The sequence below is a fragment of the Tyto alba genome, unplaced genomic scaffold (assembly GCF_018691265.1).
Source record: "Tyto alba isolate M040663 unplaced genomic scaffold, T.alba_DEE_v4.0 Super-Scaffold_13, whole genome shotgun sequence".
NCBI lineage: Eukaryota > Metazoa > Chordata > Aves > Strigiformes > Tytonidae > Tyto > Tyto alba.
The window spans coordinates 33,502,911-33,526,642 of NW_024881275.1; the positions used below are offsets into that span (position 1 = coordinate 33,502,911).

The following is a 23,732-nucleotide window of genomic DNA, read 5'->3' on the forward strand; positions in this document are numbered from 1 at the left end:
CTCACCATGGAAGAAGCAGATTTTGGTTACAAAAAAGAGGGGAAATTTCCATCCTACCCCTCCTGCAGCTCTGAGCCCCAGGCAGTGGCGGAAAATCGATGCCATCACCACCTTCACCAGAACCACTGCTGCTCTTCTCCAGAGTTCTGAGCTCCTGACGACTGGACCTGAGGTCCTCAGAGGTCACGTAAGCAAGGCAAAACCGTGGTGACAAAACCTGGGTGGCATCTCCCATTGAGGACTCAAGGAGCTCAGCAGCTGCAGGCCTTAGCCTGTGGGCATTAAAGAGAATTTATAACGAAACATCTATAAATTAGCTGCCACTGTTAGGGCAATAATTGCTGAGTGCAAGTTTTGAGACCACAGATTTGGAATACAGGCATCAAAAGACGACTTAAACCGCATCTATTGTGCACGCTGGTTTAAACTGCCTCTCGTCGGGAATACAAACTGCTTGAAGGCAAATCTAAGCATGACAGGCACGGAGAAAAGAATCAATGAATTAATAAATAAATAAATAAAAATAAAACGGTGCCCTTAACGAGACACCGGGGCCCCGCCGCCCTCCACCCGCCCGGCGGCGGCAGGAGATGCCCCGTCGAGCGTCAACGCACCTTCACAATCTATCATTTAAATTTAAAGGGCAAGGTTTTAAGCCTTACTCTTGGGAGTAGCTACGACCCCCTCACTGCACCCAGTTCCCAAAGTAAAGGCCGAGTCCCTTGAGTAAAGCCCGCAGGAAAAAAAAAAAAAACAAAACAAAACAAAACAAAAAAACAAACCAAACAAAAAATTAAAAAACCCCAAACGGCCACAGAATCGCGTCGCGCCCGGCGACCGCGCCGCGTACCCCGCTCTGCCTGCCTCGGGCCGCGCCGCGGGGCCCAGCGGCACCGGGCACCAGGCGGGAAGAGCGGGCAGCGGCCGGGAGCCGTCCCTACGGCCGAGAGCTGCCCCGCCGGTACGTGCTTTAAAACGGGGCGCTGCGAAGGGAGGCCCGGCCCGGGGAGCCGAGGCAGGAGGGCGATCCCCGCCCCCGCCTCCTCAGCCGTTTTCGGGGGTCGCCCGTCCCTCACGGTGCGGGGAGGGGTGGTGGGGGGGAGCGTCTTCCGACCGGTTCCCCGACGGGCCGGGGAAAGCGAGCCCGGGGGCTCGGGCCTGCCCGCCGCCGCCGCCGCCCGCGGGGGTACCGGCAGGCCGCGCCTGTCTCTTTAAGGAGACGGCTGCCCCTAATTAGCGCGCGCCCCTGGCGGCGCGGGCGGCCGGCGGTGGCCGCGGGCGGGGGCGCGCACCCCCTGTCCCCCCCCGCGCCGCTCCCGCCGCGCCACCGCCCCGCGCGGAGGAGGCGGGCGGGAGCGGCGGCGGCGGCGGCGACAGCCGACACCGTCCCACGTTACTTTGATTGACGGCTGAACAAATGTTTCCCCTGTTCGAACGCCGGCGCCGCGGAACGCCAGCGAGCTCGAGGCCCCGCCTCGGGCGGCGGGCAAACAGCAGCGGAGGGGCAGGGGGAGCCCACTGATTGGCTGCGCGCCCGTGCGGCGTCAGGCCCCCACGTGGGGGCTGAGCCCGGGGCCGCCCTCCCCCACCCCTCTCCCTCCTCGGGCCCGTGTGCCCATTTGTCAGCGGCGAAATGATGGGCATTAATACAGAACGGCGATTAATGTGCGGCCGCCGCCGATTGGTCGACGGCGACGCCCTTCATAGGCGGAGCGGCGGCGGGGGGGGGGGGACGGGCGAGGGTGGGGAGGGGGCGCCGCGCTGCCCGACGGGAGGAGAAGTCCTGTGCGCGGCGGGCGGGCTTGGGCGGGGGCGCCGAGCGGACTGCGGCTCCCAGCGTGCCCCGCGCGCGGCGGCCCTTCCGGCTGCTGTGAATATGTATCAGCACGTTAATGACGAGGCGCTGCTAAATTTGGTCAAAGGAGTCACCTCGTCAGAGCGCGCGGTGGGAGCGGCGGGTCGGGCCGGGCCGGTCTGGGACGGGGCTCCGCTCCGCGCGGCGCCGCTGCCGCCTCCCGGAGTTTCGGAAGGCGAGGAGGGAAAAAAGAAAGAAAACAAGAAAAAGAAAGAAAAAGACCTAAATAAAGCAGCTCGGACTGTATCTTCTTTTTCATCTTTCTCGCGCTCTTTTTTTTTTTTTTTTTTTTTTTATTTAAACAAACAAACAAAAAAAAACAACCAAAACCCAACCAAAAAGAGCGGAGAAAGAGCGGCCAGGCAGCGCTGGCGGGGGAGATGCCGGTCCGGCCGGTAGCAGCGAGGACCAGCCCGCCACACAAAAGGGGCTCCGCGCCGCGCCGCTCCTCCGCGGCGGCAGCCGCCCTCCCCGCCGGGGCGCTCCGCTCCGCGCTCCTCCGCTCCACGCCGGGGGAGCCGCCGGCAGCCGTAAAAGTTTGCAGAAGGGGAGAAAACTGCCGGCGGGGATCTCCGGCGGAGCGCGCGCCGGCGGAGGGGCTTTCCCCGCCCTCCTCCTCCTCCTCCTCCTTCTCCTCCTCCTCCTCCTCCTCCTCGCCGCCCGCTGCCGCACGGGGCTAGCAGCCCGCCGGAGCCCGCGGAGCGGCGGCGCTCGGGAGAGCCGGTCGGCGCCGCCCGCTGACCGCCCCCGGGGGATGTGGCAGCGGCCCCCGCACGCCGCGGACGCCGCCGTCGCCGCCGCGCCTCGTTGCTGCCGGCGGTGCCCCGCCAGCCCCGGGGCGGCGGGGCCGGGGCGTCCCTGCCCGCCGCCGCCGCGCCTGCAGCCCTGATCCCCGCCGCTCCGGCCGCCAGCGCCCCCCGAAGCGGCGTGGATGATCCGCGACCTGAGCAAGATGTACCCGCAGACCCGGCACCCGGTGAGTGGCGGCGGCGGCCCCGCGGGCAGCGCTCCGGCGCGGGCACCGCGGAGTTGTAGCCATTTTCTTATTGTTGTGTCCGCCGCGCCGCCGCCGCCGCCCCGGGCCGGGGTTGGCTCCTCCGCTCCGAGTTGCCCCCGCCCGGTGCGCGGCGGCGGTCCCGGTGCGCGGCCGTCCCGGCGCCCGTCCCGCGGCTGCGGCCGGTGCCGGGGAGCCCGAGCGGGCGACGCCTCCCCCGCCGGCGGCCCCGCACCGCCGGCGGCCCCGTCGGGGCAGCCGCCCCGGGGCGCTCCGGGCATCGCGCCGCAGCCCGGGCGACCGGGGCTCCGGGGGCGGGGGAGCGGGGGGCTGCGCCGCCGCGGAACCCCGGGTGCGAGGGCCGCGGCGGCGGGCGGGGGGGGTGGCGGCCGGGCGGGGAGAGCCGCGGGCGGGCGAGAGGGGGGACGATTAAAAGACCCGCTGTTGCTTGCTTGCAGGCTCCTCACCAGCCAGCGCAGCCCTTTAAATTCACCATTTCCGAGTCCTGCGATCGGATTAAGGAGGAGTTTCAGTTTTTGCAGGCTCAGTACCACAGGTAACGCCGCCGACTTGCCCCGCGCGGGCTGCTCTCTCGCCGCTTCCCACCGCCGCTGCCCGGGGAGGGGCGGCGGGGCGGCGGCGCCGGGACCCCCCGGTGGAGCCCGGGGAGCGGAGCGGACCCTCCCCCCGGCCGGGCGCTGCTGGCCGGCCCCGCCGCCGCTCCCGGCCCTCGGGGCGGGGGGTCACCGGGCCCCGAGCCGAACGGTGCGAGCGGATTTTCGTGTTTTCTCCACGGTCCGGTTTGTGGTTGGTTTGTAGCCTTTTGGTTTGTTTGTTTTTGGTTTTTTTTTTTTTTTTTGTGTTTTTTGTTTTTTGTTTTTTTTTTTTTTTTTTGGGGGGGGGGAGTGAGGGGGAGTGAGGGGCGGGCGGGAGGGTTGATGGAAAAATATGTGGCTGGCTGGGCTCGTCCTCTGCTTTTCTTCAAAATGCTGCTCAGGACATGCATCTTGTGTTGGCTCGGCCCCCTCGCGCCTTTCATTGACATGTCAAGTGCTGATAACCTGGAAGTGAGGCAGCGAGCTATTTCATTATCCTTAGGTGGAAGAGCGGGGTGTCCTCAAAGTGACAAGTGACTTCTGGCAGGATTGCTTAGCGGGCTCCTGAAAACAAATAAAAAAAAAACAGCGGAGGCGTTCTTATTTACCACGGTATTCCTTAAATTACCTGCAGTATTTTCCTTGCAGTTCTGTCATCAGTAACAGCAGAAAAAAAAAAAAAAAAAAAATCCAGCAACTTTTTTGCTCCTTGAAGTGGTGAGATGCGTTTGATTCCTCTGTGGGTTGAGTGAAAGCAAGAGGTGTTTCTAAAACTCTTAAATAAAAACTCCGAAACCGGATCTGTAAGTGGCTTCTCAAGCTTAAGTGTTATAGGTATGAACCCCTGTGGTGCTGCTTCTGTGAACCAGTGTTTTTTGTTTTGTTTTGTTTGTTTTTTGTTTTGTTTTGTTTTTTTTTTTCTTTGTTTTGTTTCGTCTGAGGAAAATACTCTCTTGTGTACTGTTTGCAGTTTGCTTAGGAGATGAGGATGTTGCACAGTATCTCTTGAAAGACGAAAACTAGGAACCCCACCCTGAACTCCCGAGCAAGAGCTGGAATGCGCATTTCTATTTGTGTGTTGGAGAAATTCTTTAAAAGGGGAGTAACCTGTGCTCAGAAGAATGTCAGTTTTGCGTTATGAAGTACCCATACTTTTTCCTTTTTATGTCTTAAACAGTTTAAAGCTAGAATGTGAAAAACTGGCCAGTGAGAAGACAGAGATGCAGCGACATTATGTCATGGTAAGCAAGCTGCATAACAAATTCAAAATGTCTATTAGCTTGGGGTATACTGAGACCGAAATACATTTGGATTGCTGGAGGCAAACAGAAAGCATTATAGTAGCGCTGCTGTCGTTGAGGTTGCATCAGTACATCCATTATAAATCTTTAGTTTCAGGGGCTTAAAACTTGTTTGCAGCAGTTAGTTTCCGCACGAAACCTGCTTGTTAACCTTTTAAGCAATCGGGGCTATGCCTTCCAAATGCTAGCAGATTACTTGTCAGCCCTTTAAAGCCGTGTACAACTTTTGTAGTGTACCTGGGCGTGATGCTTTTCACTTTTGCTGACTACTCCTAACGATCATATCTCCGTGAAACGATTCGGGATAATATTTTTTTTTTTGCTTTTTTGTGTGATGACAGTGAGCCAAAGCGATGCATGTATGCTTACAAACCCGAAGCCTACTTCCTAGAAGAACTGTTACACCTGGACAGCTGTTTTTTTTTGTTTCACTAAATTCAGAATGGCAGGGATCTCAGCTGTGAAAGGGATTTCCTCTGTGGTTGTGATCTACCTGATTAAAAAAATGTGCATAGGAAGACTTCTGTAAATACATAATTGCATGATGGATCATGGTAGCTCCACAGGACCTCTTGCTATCTGTTCTCTTGTACATCTATGAAGGATTAGCGGTTTTCCATACGTACGTGACAAATAATACTCTCGTATTCACAGAAAGAGTAAATAACCTTGAAAAATTCTTAACCAAGAGCACAAGGAAATGCTAAGGCTTGCAGTTGTCTCTTTCATGCCTGATACGCCTAAGTCTTGGAGATTGTTTGGTACTAACGTTACACACTGAACCCAGTTCCCCACAGTATTTGGGCACAGGACATACTCAGATTGGTATATCGGCTTTGGCTTTGAATTTCCATGCTCTTCCATTTTTTGCATCTCTGAAATTTAATTGCAGCCTTTTTGTGTTTTTAATTTAAAATATTGAATAACTGGTCTGTTAGACATAGCTGATTTATATGTGTCTGGCTTCAAGCACTTTGGGTGTTTTTTTTGGCATCTTTTATATGTGCTAGGGAATAAAATCTTGAGCATTTTTTGTGTGGCTTTTTTTCTGCTTCTAATCTTTAACTCTGGTTGTGATTATTTTTTTTGTTGTCTGTTTTTTTTTACTTGTTTTGTGGCTGTCCTTTGTGTATTTGACATGTAGGAATGTAGCTAAAGCAAAAAAAAAAAAAAAAAAAAAAATTGCTATGAAATGTGCTTTGAATTCCAGGAGCTCTTCAAGGCCGATAAATATTTTTAGGTCTGTATGTCTTTGTACAGGCAATGTTTGAGTCAAAGTGAATTTTGGAATCGTTTTCACAACTGCAAGGTCTAATAGAGTAATTTTCTTCTTTCTTAGTATTACGAGATGTCCTATGGGCTGAATATAGAGATGCATAAACAGGTAGGTAGATAACTTTTTTTGTGTAAGAACGCTTTGTATAATTTCTCCCATCAGTCTTAAAACATACGTGTATTCTGTGTGACTAGCTTCAATTGCATGCTTTGAGTGCACTGGAAATTTTTCTGTACTTAATCTGCCCCTGAAACTTTCACCTTGTGTCTGGTATATGGGCTTTGCATAGGTTACGGTCTTGGCTGCCAGTTGTGCGTTGTTCAGTTGACGTTCCACATGCAGTCTCCGCACATGCAGGTGGTCCTGGGCTGCACGGGGAGGTGTATGTGGGGTTGTGGGTTGTACCTTCAGATCTGTCTGACTTCAAACCTTCGGGGTTTACTGTTTGGGACGATAGCTACATCAGGAATGCATATTAGGTGTTGAGGGATTTGTATTTTTGCGTGTGGAAAGGACTGTTCTCTTTGGTTAACCTGGACTGATTTAAACTGGAGCTACAAAAGGAGCCACAGCCATGTTCCTGTTTTCCTCAGGCTGCTTACTTGGACCTGTGTCCAAAACCAGTGTTTCAGCGTCTCAAACACGAAAGAGTAATGAGCTTTCTGCAAGGATGTCAGCGTGCTTGCTTTTGTGCCTTGAAGTCTAGCGTTTAGGCCAAGATTAGCAGATTAGTCAGATGGAGTATGGTAGTGTAAATCAGAGTTTCCTACGTGGTCATGTGTGTTTCTAACCTTCTCTAGAGGAGAATGAATTAAACATCTGACCTCTTTTCCAGTGAGAGAACTTTTTATATGGTGGAGTTTAATAGTGACAACTCATTTTAGCAAACGGCTGATCAATTTGCCGGCGTTGCTGGGGAGTGTAAACTGCAGAAATAAAGAAATGGTTGGATGGGAGAAGAAAGACCGTCTGAAAATTGGTTTGTACGCATTTCTGTTCAAAGTTAGGGATTTGGAACTTCTCTGGGTTGTGGAAATAGGATTTCTTTATCTTGTTGAGAGCAGACATGCAAGTCTAATGTTTTTTCATGTTATTTATTATTTATTATATTTTGTATTCCATTAACATCCCAGTGACACAGTACTGATTAGGGCCATTTGTGCTAGATGGCATACAAATGGGATGACAATGGGATTTCCTGCCCTACCTCAAATCATTTTGCATCCACCACTCCGACCTTACAGTACCTTGTACATATGTGTTATTTTATAGACATATACATAGGCCTGTTGAATTCAGATGTCCTCCTGACAGGTGCTGTGAAGATTCAACAAGTGTTTTTAACAAACAATTGAGACGAAAAGGCTGTGATTACAGATGATCACATTGTACATATGTGGTGACCCTCTAGACCTGATTCGGTCACAGGTGCTGGTGGAAAGACTAGTTTCTGACTTTCAGGGTTGTTGGGTCTGTGCTCAGATAAATAGACAGACTACTTCATGTCCCATTTGAAAAAAACAAACAAACAAGCAAACAAAAAACCAACAAAAATGCCAAAAAAACAAAAAACAAAAAAACCCCCAAACAACAACATAAAAAACCAAAATTAAAAAAAAAAACAAAACAAAACAAAAAAACCCCAAACAAAGCACCAATCGGTAAAGTAGTAGATACAGAAACAATTCACAAAGACCAGAGTCCTTACAGGCCACCTATGTAGCAAATACGAAAGCAAGCACTGCAGTCAAACTTGTTTGTATTTCTAGGTACTCTGTTTTCACAGCAATTAGCTGTATGTAGACTTACCTTGACTGTGAAAAATTCTGTGGGACAAAAACAGCTTGGAAGTGCATTGTGTAATTAAATTGTTTTAAGGAGGGGGAAAAAAACCCACAGTGAAAGCCCTTTTAACTTTTAATTCTAATGCTTCATTTTAGAAATTGTGTACGGTTATGGTGCTGGAGTAGTCAGTGACATTCTGGAGAAATTAAATACTTAATCCCCACACTTAGTTGTAACTACAAAGGACTAGGTTTTAATTAAACACCTTTTTCCATTACTGTTCAGTCTGTTCAGATTTAAGTATAAGTATAGTGCTCTGATGTAAAATCCTTAAATATTTTGTCAGATGTTGATTCAAATTAGCTGCGGCTAAAAAACTTGTTCGTTATCATTCTTAAATCTGATATCAATTTTCTTATGTCTTATGTCTCCCCTTCTATTGCTGCAGCATTCTGTTGTTTTTCTTTTTTTCCTTTCTCTTCTTGCTTTAGCAACTGCAAAATATTTCCCATCTCGCTTTATGATCACAGCGTTAGGGTCCAATTTGGTATATTATATAGATAGTGTTGATTACTTCATTTAATGTGCATGAAGCTTTTTTAGTCTACCACCTTAAATTCCCTTCTTTTCCTCTCCCATCTTTGAATTTTACTAGGCTGAAACTGAGCGATTCACCTTCCCCCCCCCCCCCTTCACTTCCCCCTCCTTCCCTGCCACCCCCCTTTACTAAATTCAATCATATCAAAAATCCTGAGGGCAGTTTATCACATTATGAAATACAGACAGCCCTGCAAACCACCTACTTATTATATTTTCTTTCTTTTTTTCACTTTAGCACAGAGGCATATCTGTCTTTATTTGTTTTTCTGGGCAGACAGCCTTGGTTCCTCTCAGGTTCTTTTCCAGATGTACTTGCTGGATGCCCTTGTAATGGAAAGCAGGCAATAATGCAGTGAAGTTGCCCTTCGGCATAATTGGGCCTAGTTCTCAAGATCAGGTTAGGCTTATTCACTTATTAGATTTGCGTCTCAGAGGGTTCAAGAGCAGGACTCCCTGGAGTCCTTGGAAGTACCCTAGTAATTGGTGGCCCTGATATTTGAAACCTTTGTGTATTTTTCTGTTAAAGCTTCTGTTCTTCTTGGCTGCTCCCAGCCACAGAGTATTTATTTTTAGAGAAATTTTTCACTGGAACAGAAAATGATGGCTGTGATGGAGTCATGACTCTGTGACTTAGCAAATTGATAAAAGGATAAACGCGCAGAGAGCAGCAGCAGTGAGTGTGTGCCTGTGTGTGTGGGAGAGGGGGGAGGGAGGAAGAGGGGGGAAGAGCATCTCTTTTCCCACCCCTCGTGTGATGCTCATCATCAGTCATCCTGTGTTGATTTTGATAGAAGACTATTAAAGAGAAACCTATGGGGAATTTGTCATTCTGAAAGGAAAGCTAATGTAATTAGTACCAATTAAAGTACATTTAGTAAATTGGATTTAATCTTAATTAAGCCTGCATAATGTTGCCAATTTTTAACAATTATGTTTGAGAACATAATTAATTTAAATTTTGGTAACTGAGTAAATAGCATTAGACTGGTAGAATTAGTCATTTGTATTTTTTTTTAAAGACAAGTGTGGGGTATGTTGTGACATGTGGTGTTGTAGCCTAAAATACTAAGCTAATTTTTAATATTCCCTGCTAAAATCAGTAGAGCTTCAAAATAGACACATTCCAAAAAATAAGGCATTGAGTGGGGGCTTTTTGGGTCATAGTAAGAACAGATATGTCCCTACAGTTTTAAATTTCAATATTACAATAAATATGGACGTTTGAGTGTGGTCTGAAGATGCCCATTTCTTACTAAGTTGTTTTCTTAGCATTTATTTAAAGAGGCTCAGCTGATAGTTCATGAGTGAATAGTTGACGTGCTGCTTTGTGTTTCTAATATACTGTGGTGGTGGTCATTTGGTTTAATTTCTGAAATTAGGCTGTTTTAATGTTATCGTAAACAGTTTATTTAAATTGCTGTAATCAAACATGCTTACTGAAGGTTTTAATTCAGAATTGCAATTATCGCTTAAAGTAAGCGTCTGTATTTGGCTGCAAACAACATATATTTGTGAATGGGACTGATGGAAAGCATAAATAGGATACAGAATTCACTTTTAACTTCCATTATGCTTTTTGGAGGTGGCAGTATGTAAATTCTGAGTTGTTCTTTTTGGTTAGGCCTCCGTCTTTGAACTAATTCACATGCTAGAATGTTGGATTTCAGCATTTTTGAAAGAAAATTCAGGTCTTTTAAGAAGCTGGGTATTAAAAAATAAATGAAATGACTTTTTAAGATCACAGTAAAAAGAAAATAATTCAGTCCAATCCATGTAAATTTTATTACAAGACTTGGGCAACAACCATTTGAGTGCTGCTAAAATATTAATTGGATTGAAATGAAAGGGCTCTGCTAGCTGATAGGATATCATAATCATAGCTGCAGTAGTCGATGGTAAATGATGATAAATGGCATTAGGAACCTTTTAGCAAACTGTAATAACTACGAGGAGGGAAGCAGTATGGATTTGCATTATATCTGATACCCTCTAGTACCAAGTGGATTGCCAATACTGCTTGTTTAGCATTTTCTAAGGGCAATAGGATATTGATTTCTGACTTACAAGGAACGGCTCTATTTTCACCATTGAAAAGTATTGCAGGTTGTTAAGAAGAAATTGACTTGAAGAGGCCTGACTGCTGCCCATCATGGAGCAAATAAAGCAAAACTGCCGAAGCATGGTGGAGCAGCGAGATGGGGCCCTCAGCAATTTGTTGCTATTAATTTACCATGCTCGACAGCAAATCAATCGGCATCTACTTCATCTGCTGGAGAAAATGCTGTCCAGGGCAGATAAAAGGCCCTGCGTGGTACAGGGAATAGACTGGATTGGCCAAACGGAGGCTGCAGTAAATGTGTAAATAAGTGAAATCAAGGCCACTGTTGCCGAGAAAGCTGTTTTTAATTAGGTTGGGGCTTTATAGTGAGCTATTTAAGAAAGTAGTATGGAGAGTAAGGGGAGATTTATTGCCGACTGAGTTAATATATGGGCTGTACGACATCACAGCCTTGAGTCTGCTTGCTTCTTAAGCCTTAGTAAATTATTTCGGTAAAGGGGTAAAGATGGGAATCAATTTGTTTAATTTAGGGCAGAGTTTTGACTGTTTTTCATCTTCGTGGCCATAGAACACATATATCACAGAGAAGTGGTTTCTATATGCACTACCTGTTAACAGAAAAATAGTATTTTTTTTCCTCTTTTTTTTTTTTTTTTTTTTGGCAGTGGTCTGGGCTCAGTATGAATGTGTGTGCATGCATGTGTGCACTTTTTTTTTTAACACATTCAGTACTTGAGTGTATATTGTTTTCCATTTGAAGAATAGCTGGAGAGCCTGCTAAAGTTATACCAGCTGAATTTGTTCTCCATTATAAACAGTAGAGGAGATTTAATAGAGATATAGGCAGTGGGTAGTCAGAGCTGAACTGGAAAACTTCAAACTGAGGGAGATTAGAAGTAAAATTTTGAAGACTGCAGCTCAAACAGAACTATTAAGGAGGAAGAGAAAAACAAGTGGATTTTCCATCAAAGTCGCAAAATGTAAGAAATAGGCCATCAAATCAGTTTGACAACTGAGGCTTGTTTGTCCCAGTTTTAGGTTATTTAGCCTCTGAAGCCAGCTGAAAAGCTTAGAAGCTTATGGAAAGTTAGGAAATGTATTATTCTGCAGTTAAACCAGAAACCTTTTACTTGGTAATAGCTTCTGAGTTCTGAAACAAGATTCTGTGCTTTCTTTTCCTCACCATACAGATGTTAAGACAGCCTTTCTGTGGAGAGGTCCTGTTAATTGCTGGGGAGTTGTTGTTGCCACTTCTCCACAAGTTAATGTTGAAATAACCTTTCCCCCTGGAACTGCAGAATAACATGCATAAAGACGAGAACTTCCCTTTTACCCTGGTTTTGCCGTTCATAAGCAAAGGAAAATGTCATTTTCCCTTACTTGTTTTGGCAATTCAGACAGATGCTTAAGACATAGGAAGTAGCACAAAACATGCTGAGCAAACTTTTAAATTAAGACATATGCTCTGTTTTTACTGGCAAAAGGCTGTACTCTACCGTGCTTAAACATAAAAGCATTTTTCTGTCTTTGAAAGATGGTAATTACTGTGATGCCGCCTCACTGACTGTGTTAGTTTATGGGCTCACTTGTAGTTACAGAGGGGGCCAGCGGTGACCCTGTGGTTAGAGTTGCCTAACACCTTTCCCTATAAAAAAATTACTGATTTTTTGTGTTTTTTTTTTTTTTTCTTTTGTGTTAAATGCTAGAAACTCCACCACCTTTGCTATTTGCAGTAGGGGACATTGTTCTGGTGAGAATCTGCAGCCCCTTCTGGGCAGCGGTGGGGAGAGGGAGAGGTGCTGTGGACCTTGGCAGCAGAGACCCCCCACTTCCCTGGCTTTTGGGGTCAGCCAGCGCAGCTGGAAAGGGGGCTGCGGCGTGAGGCTCCTGTGGACCAGTTGGAACTTACTGCCTGCCAGGAGAGGGAAGCTGTGTCACCATTTTGTGTGTAGTAACTTTTGCACCATTTTGCATGGCGAGATTTGCCTTCATTTGGGGGGCAAAAAAGAGGAAGTGCCGAGGTCGTTCAGCACAGGGTGAAAGACTAATTAATAGATGGGTTTCCAAGTGAAGTATCAGGATGCTGGGATGCCCAGGCTTTACAGCATTTGTGTAAGCTTGATCCTGCCCCATTGTGTATGTGCGTCGTGGTGCAGGTTTTAGTTATACACTCGCTGATCTCATTACCAGTTTTACTAGAGGACCTCTTTCAGTGCACAAATTAGACATTAGGAAAGTGGAATTAAGGCTGTGGAGGCGATTATAAATCTGGCTTGAAAATTTTTGGATGCTTGGCTCCACAACTGAAATAACTTTAAACATAAGGATTCAGGCATGTGAAATAATTGCCATTGTAATCTCCTTGAGGCAGGGATTCTGATTTTGGTTTATGTTACAAAAAATGAAGAGGGTGCTCACACAGGTCAGACTCAGTGTATGCCATGGACTTTGTGCACTGAAGCTGGGAAACATGTTTTGTGACTCTTAACACCAAAGCTATCAAACATTGAGAATTCAGAGTTATCGATTTAGTCTTACGTTTATTTTTTTAATTTTTTTAATGAGAAGATGTGATGTACTATTTGTGGATGTAGTAGAGAGCTGGCTTTATCACAGAAGTGGGCCAGTTTGTGAACAATGCGATTATAATTGTTATAGAAGTCACTTCTCTTGCTGTCTGCAGATTGAGCACATCTGTTGCCACTGACTTTCAGAAAACCTATTTAGCCACAAGGCACAGCAGGAGCAGAACAAAGATGATAATGTGAAACACAGGCTGTATAAACCAATACTTGCATTAACTAACACATGACAATATACTTGAAGCCAAACCCATCTCTACTCAAGAAATGCTATTCTAGGAAAGAAAGTGAATGTCTGAATTAAATATTAATCTTTATTTTAAAATCAAAAATATGGAGTGGTTTAAAGAATATCTATTTGTCTCACTGTTTATCTGCACATTTTTACAGGTTTTGTCTTTTTGATGTATTTACTGGTACCTCGAAGTACTACTTCTGTATTTTTTTTTTTTCCCTTGATACTGTTTAGCTTAGTGGTGGCACAAACTCTGCAGTTCAGTGTAGCAGGAAGCATTCTGGCACAGTGTCAAAAGCAGGTGTCCATAACTTTTTTTTTTTAAATAATGTTTTTTAAATATAACTGAAATATGTCACAAATAGTAAACAGAACTCTAAAAAGTGCTTTCTTGCATGCGTAGATAGGATTTAGACATAAGGAATCATCTTTCCTAGCCTGGGACAGGTATGTAATGCTCTGGTATTGAACGCTGTGGTGTTATGGCTAAGACGTTTAAATGTGCAAATGTCAAGCAAATCAAAGTTATAGTCCCCACAGTAAACTTGAATTGGTCTCTTTATGGTTATGTATTTGTATGGTATGCTGTATTGCCAACTCCAAATGTTAAATCATGCCAGTCCCCAGAAAATCATGAGATTGGCTTAAAATTAATCATGAGATAAAAATAATAAATTTGGGGTTCTTTTTATTTCCCTCCTAATTTTAAGCTGTCAAACTGTGCTTGGCTCATGCTTCTTAGTTTTTCCTCCAGTATTCCTCCATAATCGTTTTTCACAAATAAGGAATTAAATGTCCCAAGATTCATGATAAAGTCAAGGGAGCTGGGTATGAGATATAGCTGGCAACTTTTGTCATTTCCTGTTCTTGGAAAATGTGTGAGGTGTACTCTTGAAAGAAAAAAAATAATTCCAAATTTAAAAATATGTACATGTTCTTTCTGGAATTACTTGTTAAATTTTTGTGGATTAGATATCATAGTTTGTTAAATTTTTGGGGATTATATATCATAAGATGGTACAGATATGCTGGTAGCAATTCCCCCTTCTGTGTTAAAAAGAGAGGGAGCACAGGACATAGATTGGAGGTCTTCTAACTTGGCTTTTCTCTTTTGGTCTACTTAAATGGTTTCTCTGCAGGATCTTATACTGCCAGGGGTTTCTGGCATTTGCTGGATGAGATTCAACTTCTTCAAAGGAGAAAAACCTTTCACTGTTGTTAATGTTTGTGATGTGGAACATTGGCAATGAGAACGTGTGCTTTTGGTTTTAATTGTGTTTGCTTAAAAACCTCAGCAGAGCATCTCACAGTTGACCAGAAGTCAGAGTCTGTCCCCTTCATGCTATAAAGAATCTGCATAACAACAGGTCCTGCCACTAGATTTTCTTTGGCATGTGTCATGTCATGTACTGTGTGCGTGTTGTGTATGGTCAATGAGAGCATTTAATTTTTAAAAATTATACGCTTTCCTCCATCTTAAATACAATAAACTTGTCCTGTATTTACTCTGTCCGCTTATGTGCGTGGCTTCTTGTAGTCTCTTGGCTGTTTGGAGAATTTGCAAATGCAGAAACCTCCTTCTGACCCTGTCCCAGCTTACCACAGAGAGAAATGGTTGCCCTGGGACTGAGAAGCTGGTGATGGAGTAGCACCATATAGTGGGTATGGTGAGGCTGCTGCTAAGACCACCTGTGTTTCCATTACAGACATAGCCAGTGATGCAGATTTACTTTGGCAGAACAGTACTTCAGAAAGTGAAGGGGCCCCCTTCCCCTTGTCTTTTTGGACTTTGAACCCAAAATCAACAAATCAAAACACAGCAGGGCTAACACATGCTCTCTGCAAATACTTAATAAAACATTGTGGTTCTTGTAGGCAGTAACAGCAAATGCTATTGAAATTTAACACGCAGTTTTAAACCCAAGAGCAACAGCAGAAAGTCGTAGCCTGCATCTGTTGAGTCCTCAAGTCAGAGAGCTTCCTCAAAACTCATTATGGGATATCCAAGGGGTTACAATGACAGGCTCATCAGAGGATGAGGGAAGAGCAGGTAGCCTGAAGCCCACTCAGCTGCCACAGTGGTGCTGCCCTTGGGTCCCCCCGTGCCGCGGCTGGGAGGAGGCTTGTGTGGTGGTGCACGGATCTCAGTGTTTGGAAAGTCTGGGTTGCAGGATGTTGTTCTTGACAGAAGGATATTCTTCTTGCCCAATGGCTGAAGCTGTCATTTACCACGTTAACATGACAGCATTATTTAAAATTAATCATAAGGCAAATTGAAGTGAGTTTTTAGCTTTTAGGTGGTTGAAGGAGAAGGCGGCATTTTGATCACTTTTTGTCTTTCTTGTGTCTCTTAACTTCTTGGCAGGAGAAGTGGAACTTTCATATTTGCTCATTCTTTTAATGCAGATAGCTAACTGAGGGTTTCCAAGTTAAAATATTCGGATACTTGGTTAGCCTATCTACCACAGTAATTTCTGTTTGGTGGTCAACCAATTACTTCTATTTAGTATTTGATTCAAATTTTACCTTTTAAAACCATGGGGAAAGTGGAGCAGTCATTGAGAAAAGTTTTTATCTTGGATAGCCACTTTTTTCCCCTTCTAACCTTTTGCAGGGATGAATGAAGAGTTTTCAGCCATGCTTTACAGCCAAAACACTTCTGGACTTCGTTTTGGAAGCACAAGTGTTGTTTTACTGTTAAGCTTTCCTACTAGTAAATGTAAGGGAGAGGAGGTAACTGTAGTGCAGCCCAGCTGAGGCTTGGCGAAGGGTGCACACTTGGAGCTGGCAATCCTTGTCCATGCGTTTCCATGAAAGCCACTTCACTGGGGGTGGTGCAAGGTCCAGGTTTGTGCTCCAGCAGTATCTTTGACTGGCTTCACGTCTGCCTTGGGAGATCCTGTGCTGGGTTAGAGGTGGACAAGCTGCCTTCTAGCTGCTTGACAGCCAAGTAGCCAGTGGCAGCGTGGACTACATGTGGGCATTTGAATGCAGCAGTTGAGCTGAGCTGTGTCGTGGTTTTGGCTTTGATGTGGGATGTGGGGCTCCGCTGGATTTTTATGGCAGCTGCGGGATGGAGGGGTCTGAGTATATTACTCAGCCTTTGTGAAGCAGCATGGCTCTGCAGAGGAGTCAGCGTTGATACCTGTTCTGTTTCCTGCTCTGGATACCTGCAGATGCCTACCCAGGAGCTTGTCTGCCTTGGATCTGAGGAAGAGGCCATTTTTAATTTAAAGCATGTGACAAATTATTAGTTGCGGTTTCTCAGACTGCAAGCTCGTGCTCTGCAGCACTTTGAAAATCTCGTAACATTTCTGTGCCTCTGTCTCCCTCCCTGAAATGGTGATGACGTTTACATGACGGAGAGTGATCCAAGATTTAATTTATCAATGTCTGTTACTACATGAGAGACTCTAGAGAATCACAGAATATTGAATGAATACATGTTTGCTGTGGTGGGAAGAAGACTCCTTCTGTTACCGGAAAGTGGTAATTAATTCACTCTCTAAGACTCAATTTTGGAGTTTTAGAAAGCAGTCATTCTTTATTACAGCGCTGGACACACAGGGGATGGCTCCTCCTAATGTGTGTGTGTGAGAATGAAATCAACAAGCATTTATACTGCCTTAATCTTACATACTCATTGCATTTTTATCATATTCATAACTTTTCCGGGAACTTGTTTAGCGTATGTTAATGTCTCTTGTGCATGTCAGTTGGAGTCTTTAGGTGGTCGTCGGGGGTCTTCAGATGAAGGCTCATAGTCTTCTTCACTGTGTTCGCCAGTTGACCTTTGCTTCTGCGCAAACTCAGTCCTGTGGTCACGTACATCTTGTCCTTCAAGGCTGGCCTGGCCTGGTTTGTTGTTAATTTGCAGCTTCTTTATGTTTCTTTGCACCTGCCACTACAAGGCCAAACCGTCTCCGGTAAGATTATCTATGGGTGCCTTATCCTACAGTTCCTCCAACTATTCCTCAAAAGATCAGTATTTGTTCTGCAGCACAATTGTTAAATGGTTAAAACATCTTAAATTGACCTCAATAATTCTATTCCACAAATATATATTTTCTAATAATCTTAGTTTGCAGGTATCACTTCCAAACCCATGTCTTCTGTGTAACAAGGTCCAGCAGTGCCTTAACCTCTATGGGATTTCCTTTGTTCTTATGCCCCACAGGTTACCAGGAGATAACACTAAGGATACTTGAGTTGTCCTCCTGTCTGCTACTCTGTTAATTGTATTTGGAGATAAAAGTTGAAAATAGAGGTGGGGGGGGCTGGTCTTGAGATAACATTTGTAGAAGGAAAGCAAAGAGGAGAATGCCAAAACTGGCCAAAACATATGCTGGATTTTTGGTTTGAGGGAGGAGGCAGAGAACAAGGAACGATTGGAGGAAGCTTGTTAATTGGTTTTCTTCTCATGTCTCCTATTTCCCTGCAGTACCATTCACTCTGTATGACAACTATCCACTTACACAGTGCCCTCTTTGAAAGATGGCACTGTGCTGATATGTAAAAGAGAGTCAGCTACAACACCACTACTGTCTGCTTTCTCTAATTTTATAAAGCATGTGACTAGATACAAAGTAGGTGCCTCTTCTTAAAATATCAGTCCATAGTGTTTGAATAGCAAACGAAGATTGGAAGGACTTTGTGCATAAAATACACCCCGTATGTATGTGTCAGCCAGTTAACAAAGGAAATATTGTTTATTCTTATACTCATTTTAACCAGTAGGCTTTTTGTCCTAATTGCAGAAAGCTGTTGCAGTCTGAGCACGTTGTTTATTTACAGTTGTTTTCAATGCTTCTTAATTTCTGGGGACAAACTGTATGTCTTCTTTCTTGGTCTACAACAGCAACAATATCCAAGCATTGATGAGTTTCCTGCTTATTTGTTGCTCTAAATCTATCAGTGGAAGAGACACTGACTTCTCCAAACATCAAAGGACATTTTATGTCAAGAGTTAAGTGTTCTGTATTTGCCCATATGTATCAGATGTTATTCTTGAAAAGTAAATTGCATATAAGCTCTTGGTTTAATTGATTCAGGAGTAATGTCCTGCTTCTTTTTCATCTCTCTGCTTCCATGTCCTTCTAGAGGTGGTTGTTAAGGTAAACAAAGCTAATTGTGTGTCTTTAATGTGGATGACATAACGAGAAAGACATTTTCTATGCATCTTTAAGACACTTAGTTCTCTTCGCCCTCACACTGTACCCTGGTTTGTCCCTATAGACTGGTGACACCAAATCATGCATCCTGTTCCACTTGTTGGCAGAATAAGAAGAACTCTAATGATTCTGTGCCTGTGGCATCCTGGAAATTTCTGGGAAATGGTTTGTTTCTGGCATTTTTTCTAAAACCTCATTTGACTGAGGATGACTTGTTCTTAGGTTTGATCATGTAGATAGAGATGGAAAGAGCTCCACAAGATTGTACAAAGAGAGGACCCACAAGCATACATGTGGGGTGTTCTTGTGAGGTTTCTGCTTGAAGATTGAGTTTCTGCTTGAGTTTTCAAACATGTATCCAAGGTGCCTTTCAAATTGACATTAGCAGCCTTGCTATTGCACACTTTCAAAACCTATCTCTGTAGAAAGACATGAGATTTTCCTTTGCGGATACCAACATCCAGCTGCTTTGCATACGGAACATTTTTTTTTCAAGTATGCCTTCAGCCAAATGGACATACAGGCCTTGTGAATGTACAAAATGATGTTATTTTGTCCTTTGTTTAGTTGCTATTTACTTAGCTCTGTTTTCTGCCTGGAACTCAAGTACGTATTTCTTCTAAAGCATTGATTTTTAACAAGTCTTTTTGTGCGGGTGCGAAGAATCCTGGGATAATCTTAGTTTACACATTCTCAAATAAAAAGGCTGCTGTAAGTATGCACTGTATTAAGGGTCATGAGGTTTGTTTAAGCATGCGACAGAACCTGGAGAGCCTGAAAATCTGTAGACACAGACAACACCTCTCTGTATTAATGTGAAGCAAAGCAGAAAGCTCCCAGGCGGATGAGATGCAGCTACCAGGGTCTGGGGCTTGGGGGGACCCAGGTGCAAGTTTCTGGAGTATGTGCTGTCAAGGGCTTCCTGTGAGACCTTGGGTAAGCCACTTTGACTGCCATCTGCAGCGAGACGGGAGTGATGCTGTGAGTGCTTCTGCAGGGTCAGCTGAGTTAGGGCCCAGCCATGCTTGCGGTGTGTGGGGCGAATTAAGTGATTCAGTGCATATGGGTACCTGCCAAAGAAATCCAGCATGTACCAGCATGTATGGGTAGCTCGTACAGAAATGTTGCGGTCATGGGTGTGTCTTAAATCCCTCACTGCTTGAAGACTGAGACACTGAAGCTGGTGCTGCCAGGACATGCTGCCTTGGTAGTCTCAGAATCACTTTTTGAAGACTGGCAATGAAACTTTATTTTAAAGCTGGAGAAGGCAACACTCTTGGTTCATCTTAGTTCAGCTACTTTTCTGTCTACTAGCGAGACCCACGTTTCTTCCCTCCCAGGAGAATGACCAGGATACCTAACAGAAGGCTGTCTGGTCTGCATGAGATCCTTAATGGTTCAGTAGAGCTGAAATAAGAGGGATGCATGCGGTGCTCCTGCCCTGGAAGGACTTTGTCCACCTGGATGGAGCTGTGATGGGTTCAGTCCCTGCCTCTATTTACATGTTTTAGCCCTTGGTGATTTTTCATGTGTGATGGTTCTGAGCGGGAACTGGAAAAGGGACTTTCCTTCTCCAGTGAAAGAATTGGGAATATTTCCTTTCCAGAGTTCACAGAAGCCTGTTAGACTGGGTGTTCTCCTAGGAGGTGGGAAGGAGAAGTAAAGAAAGAATTAGTCATGTATATAGTGCTTTGATTAAAGTCTTTAACCACTAAGCTGTTACATAGAAGTCTATCTGCTCTCCACCCTTTTTTTTTTTTTTTTTTTTCTTTTCTTTCAGTGTACTGCTGCTGCATTTTATGTGGGAATAATTCTAGCAGTGGTTCTCAGTTCCCTGAGGGATGTGGGTGGAGAAGCACTGAGTTGGGGGAGTTGCAGGGAGAGGGTGTTTACAGGGCTTAGTTTCTGAGCTGGATGCCAAAAAGCTTGGTTGTGTTGAGCCAAAGACTCTTCTGAACATGTCTGGAAAGAAGACTCATCAGAGTTGATGGGGAGCTTCAGTGCTGGAGACGGAGACCCTTACACACTTTTGGTGACCAGCACTGTGTCATTCCTGAGTGTGGAGGCAAGAGGGTGAAGTCTGTAGTTTGGGATATTAATGCCTAAATTCTTGCGGTGCTTCAGCCTTAATATTCAATGTGCCTCTTTTTTAAAATGCAAAGATACATTTATGTATCTATAGGTATGGGCAGGCACCCTCCCTGTGCTTCAGAATTCTTGAAAATCTTCCTGAGCATTTGTCTGTTGCTGACTTTCTGCCTGAATTACATGTCTAGTCTGCTTAGGCATTTTTAAAAATCCCATTACATACCTTCTGGAGACTTCACCTCTGGCTTTCACTGCTTCAGTTCTCTGTCTGAGAAGTGGAAGTAATATTATTTCCTGAAGCATAACCCTTACCACAGAGGAGTTTTTGGAGAGCCGTATGTTAAGAAATGGGAGGCGAGATATTATTACATGGGAGTCACTTAGAAATGTCTGTGTTTATCTCTTGATTGTGAGATGCTTGGGGCGGGGTGCTCTTTCCCAAGACAGTTTTGTCCTTGTTTTGCCTCCCATGTGAATTCTGCTGTCTTTTCCATCCCAGCTGCAATCCATGCTCCTGTGACGTACCTTTCAGCAGTAATGCAGTCAATGCTTTGATTTGTATTAAGGAAGCTTGCCCTTGGTAATCTACCTTTTCAGCATCTGTTCTCCATCTGGAAAATGGGATAATACTACTCTATTTCCTGGGTGGGATATTTTGGGGAAAACCAAAACAAATTTTCGTACATTGTGGTAGCACGTCCCTACCTTATTCCTTCATGTTGAAACCTTGGTAAATGCCAGAGGTGGAGCTTGTTGCTATATGTGCAGTGGTTGCAGCACAGTGGAATCTTGATTCTCTGGTACAAGTAATTATGTTGTAAAGTTAGGGAAAACACAGAGTTTGTTAAACCTTTCTGTGCCTTCTGGTTCTATGCAGAATTGGTCTGAGGTAGACTCTTGGTGTAGATCTCAAGTAGTTAGCTTCCCAGTCTCTTTTTAATCTCATTTGAATTTCTACCTGCCTATTAGACAGTGAATCTGTACAAGGCTCGCTCTTGATTTATTTGTTGCAGAGGTTGAAGGAAGATAATGACAGTGTGACTTCTCAAAAGATTAGGCAAACCAGCTTAGTATTCACCAGTGAGGATCACAGCTTTGGTTGAGTCTTAACTCCTCAGCTTATGAATACCCTACATATGTGAGAAACTGTAAATGTAGTTTTGAGCATAAATGCAAGTTGGACTTTGGAAAAGAAATACTAGTCTGAGGACTGTCTTCAGCATAATGTAGGAGAAAGGTTTGATATCTGATGCTCTTACCGAAACACTGCTGTGCTTTTCCGCTTTGGTGAAGCAGTGGGATTTAGATGGTAAAGTAGGTCACTTTCTCTATCCGAGCATCACTTCGCTGCTACCTTTCTTGGTTACCCTTCCTCAGAAGGGTGCTAATTCTGGAGGCAGAACAGCTGTGAATTTAGCAAGACTATAATATCTCTCAGTATACAGTCTAACTTCGTAGAGCTGGAAAAAGCCTAATTTACAACCATATCAGATGAGCTCCACACAGGTTCTGTGGTGGTTATTGAGAGTAATTTTGTATTGCTTTGGGCTGCATTGACAGAAAATAGCATCTATTTTTAAAAATTTGTTTACAGGTGCAGAGTTAAGATAAAATGTTTTTTGGTGCATGTGGATGGTGTTCAAGAGTATGACTGAAGTACTCACAGGTGTGCTTTAACCACTGTTGAACAGACTCGCTCAGGTCCTGCTAACTGAGCAGTTGACAAGGTTTTACTCTGCTGAGCATTTTTCCAGCTTCTTGAACAGTTCTGCAGCTAGTTTAAGGCAAATTCAGTTTTGTGTTCATGAGCTGAGGTTATACTTATGATGGTAAAGTCACTGTATTCCTTGTTGGTGACTTAAAAAATAACATTTTTTCTCACTTCTCTTTCCTTTACTTTCACCTACACAACATGGTTTTGTTACAGTAGTGAAAGCTGACTTATTTCAATAAAGAAATTAGTCATTTTGAACTGCCTTCCCTTTATATTAAAGGTTAATATTTTCCAATTTACTCTTTTATCTTCACTGAAGCTCACACAAAGGAAAGAGAGTCTGAACTATCCACTAGTCATCAAACATATTTCTCTTACTCCTCCCTCTGGCTTTTCCTCTTGTCTTTGTGAAAAATAGATAGTGATTACACACAAACAGATTTGCAAACAGTCAGTAGGTAGTTCAATGATTTTAAGGTTTCCTTTCTTGTAGTCTGACAAATTTCTAATGCAAACAGACAGACTACTAGCACAACTAAGTCTCTAATTGTCATGGGAAGCTGCTGTTATGCAAAGGAATAATTATAATAGTTTGTGCAAAACAGATTCTTATAAACCAAAATAGATATAACTTCTGCATATTTCTGTGGATAAAATGTTAGGATTTGAATGAATGTTTTTCATATAAATGCTTGCCTGAAATCTTTTTGATTAAAAAGGTGTCAGGATTACAGACCTAGCAAACTAAAAATGAAATTAACAAACCCAGAGACGGCATTTTGGTAAACCATAGAATTAGTCCATGGCAAAAAGCCAGAGATCCATTAAAAAACCCCAACCAGACACGGAAATGTGGTTTTACTGTCTGTCATGCTGTCTGCTATAACTGAAGAAACATACATTGTTTTATGAGTGTGCTTTTTTCACAGTTCTGACCACAGCATTTAATTTCTTCATTTAACCACTATTGAGCTAGTACATCTACAACAAACGTACCCTAGTTTTTATTTATTTATTGTTTTGACTTCACTTTGTAATTGGGTATTGGTGATTTGGTTTACCAGATGATCTAACAGGTGGCTCTAAAGATTAGTCAAAACTTGCAGCTAAACCTGATCATGATGCTAATTGGAGAGGTGAAAAGTTTAGGATGTGGTTGATAGCAACATATCTTGGTTGCAGGGTACTGGAGGAAGTGAAACGGAGCACCTTCCCATGCCCAGAGAGGTATCGGTTTCTGTAACAAGATGAGCAGCTTGCCAGGAGTGCTGCTGTGTGGTTTGTTCCTAACTGTGCTCTTGTTTTCTGCCTCAAAGAAGTATTCACAAAAAGTGTCAGCTTAAGAGATTTTGTCTGTCTTAAGTTTTCTGTGCACTTCAAGCAGGCAGAAGGTGACACTGGTAATGAAAGGGGTGATCCTGCATTTGGGTTAACCCTGTGGTAAACTGGGTCTGGGATGGAGTTTGTATTAAAAAA

At 44.3% G+C, this 23,732-nt stretch overlaps 1 protein-coding gene across 5 annotated transcripts in view; it reads left to right on the forward strand.

Moving 5' to 3' along the window:
• Positions 1–1,941: 1,941 nt before the first annotated feature.
• TLE4 (TLE family member 4, transcriptional corepressor) overlaps positions 1,942–23,732 on the forward strand; it is a 101,316-nt gene continuing 79,525 nt past the window's right edge. For 3 of the 5 annotated variants that reach the window (XM_042787592.1, XM_042787593.1, XM_042787594.1), the window contains exons 1-4: positions 1,942–2,831; positions 3,308–3,405; positions 4,623–4,686; positions 6,086–6,130. In XM_042787592.1, the coding sequence (XP_042643526.1) occupies positions 2,787–2,831; positions 3,308–3,405; positions 4,623–4,686; positions 6,086–6,130 (252 nt within the window). In that variant the 5' untranslated portion in view covers positions 1,942–2,786. Of the gene's footprint in view, positions 2,832–3,307; positions 3,406–3,430; positions 3,661–4,622; positions 4,687–6,085; positions 6,131–23,732 lie in introns of those variants that run through there. The other 2 variants (XM_042787595.1, XM_042787596.1) reach the window with 2 other exon arrangements.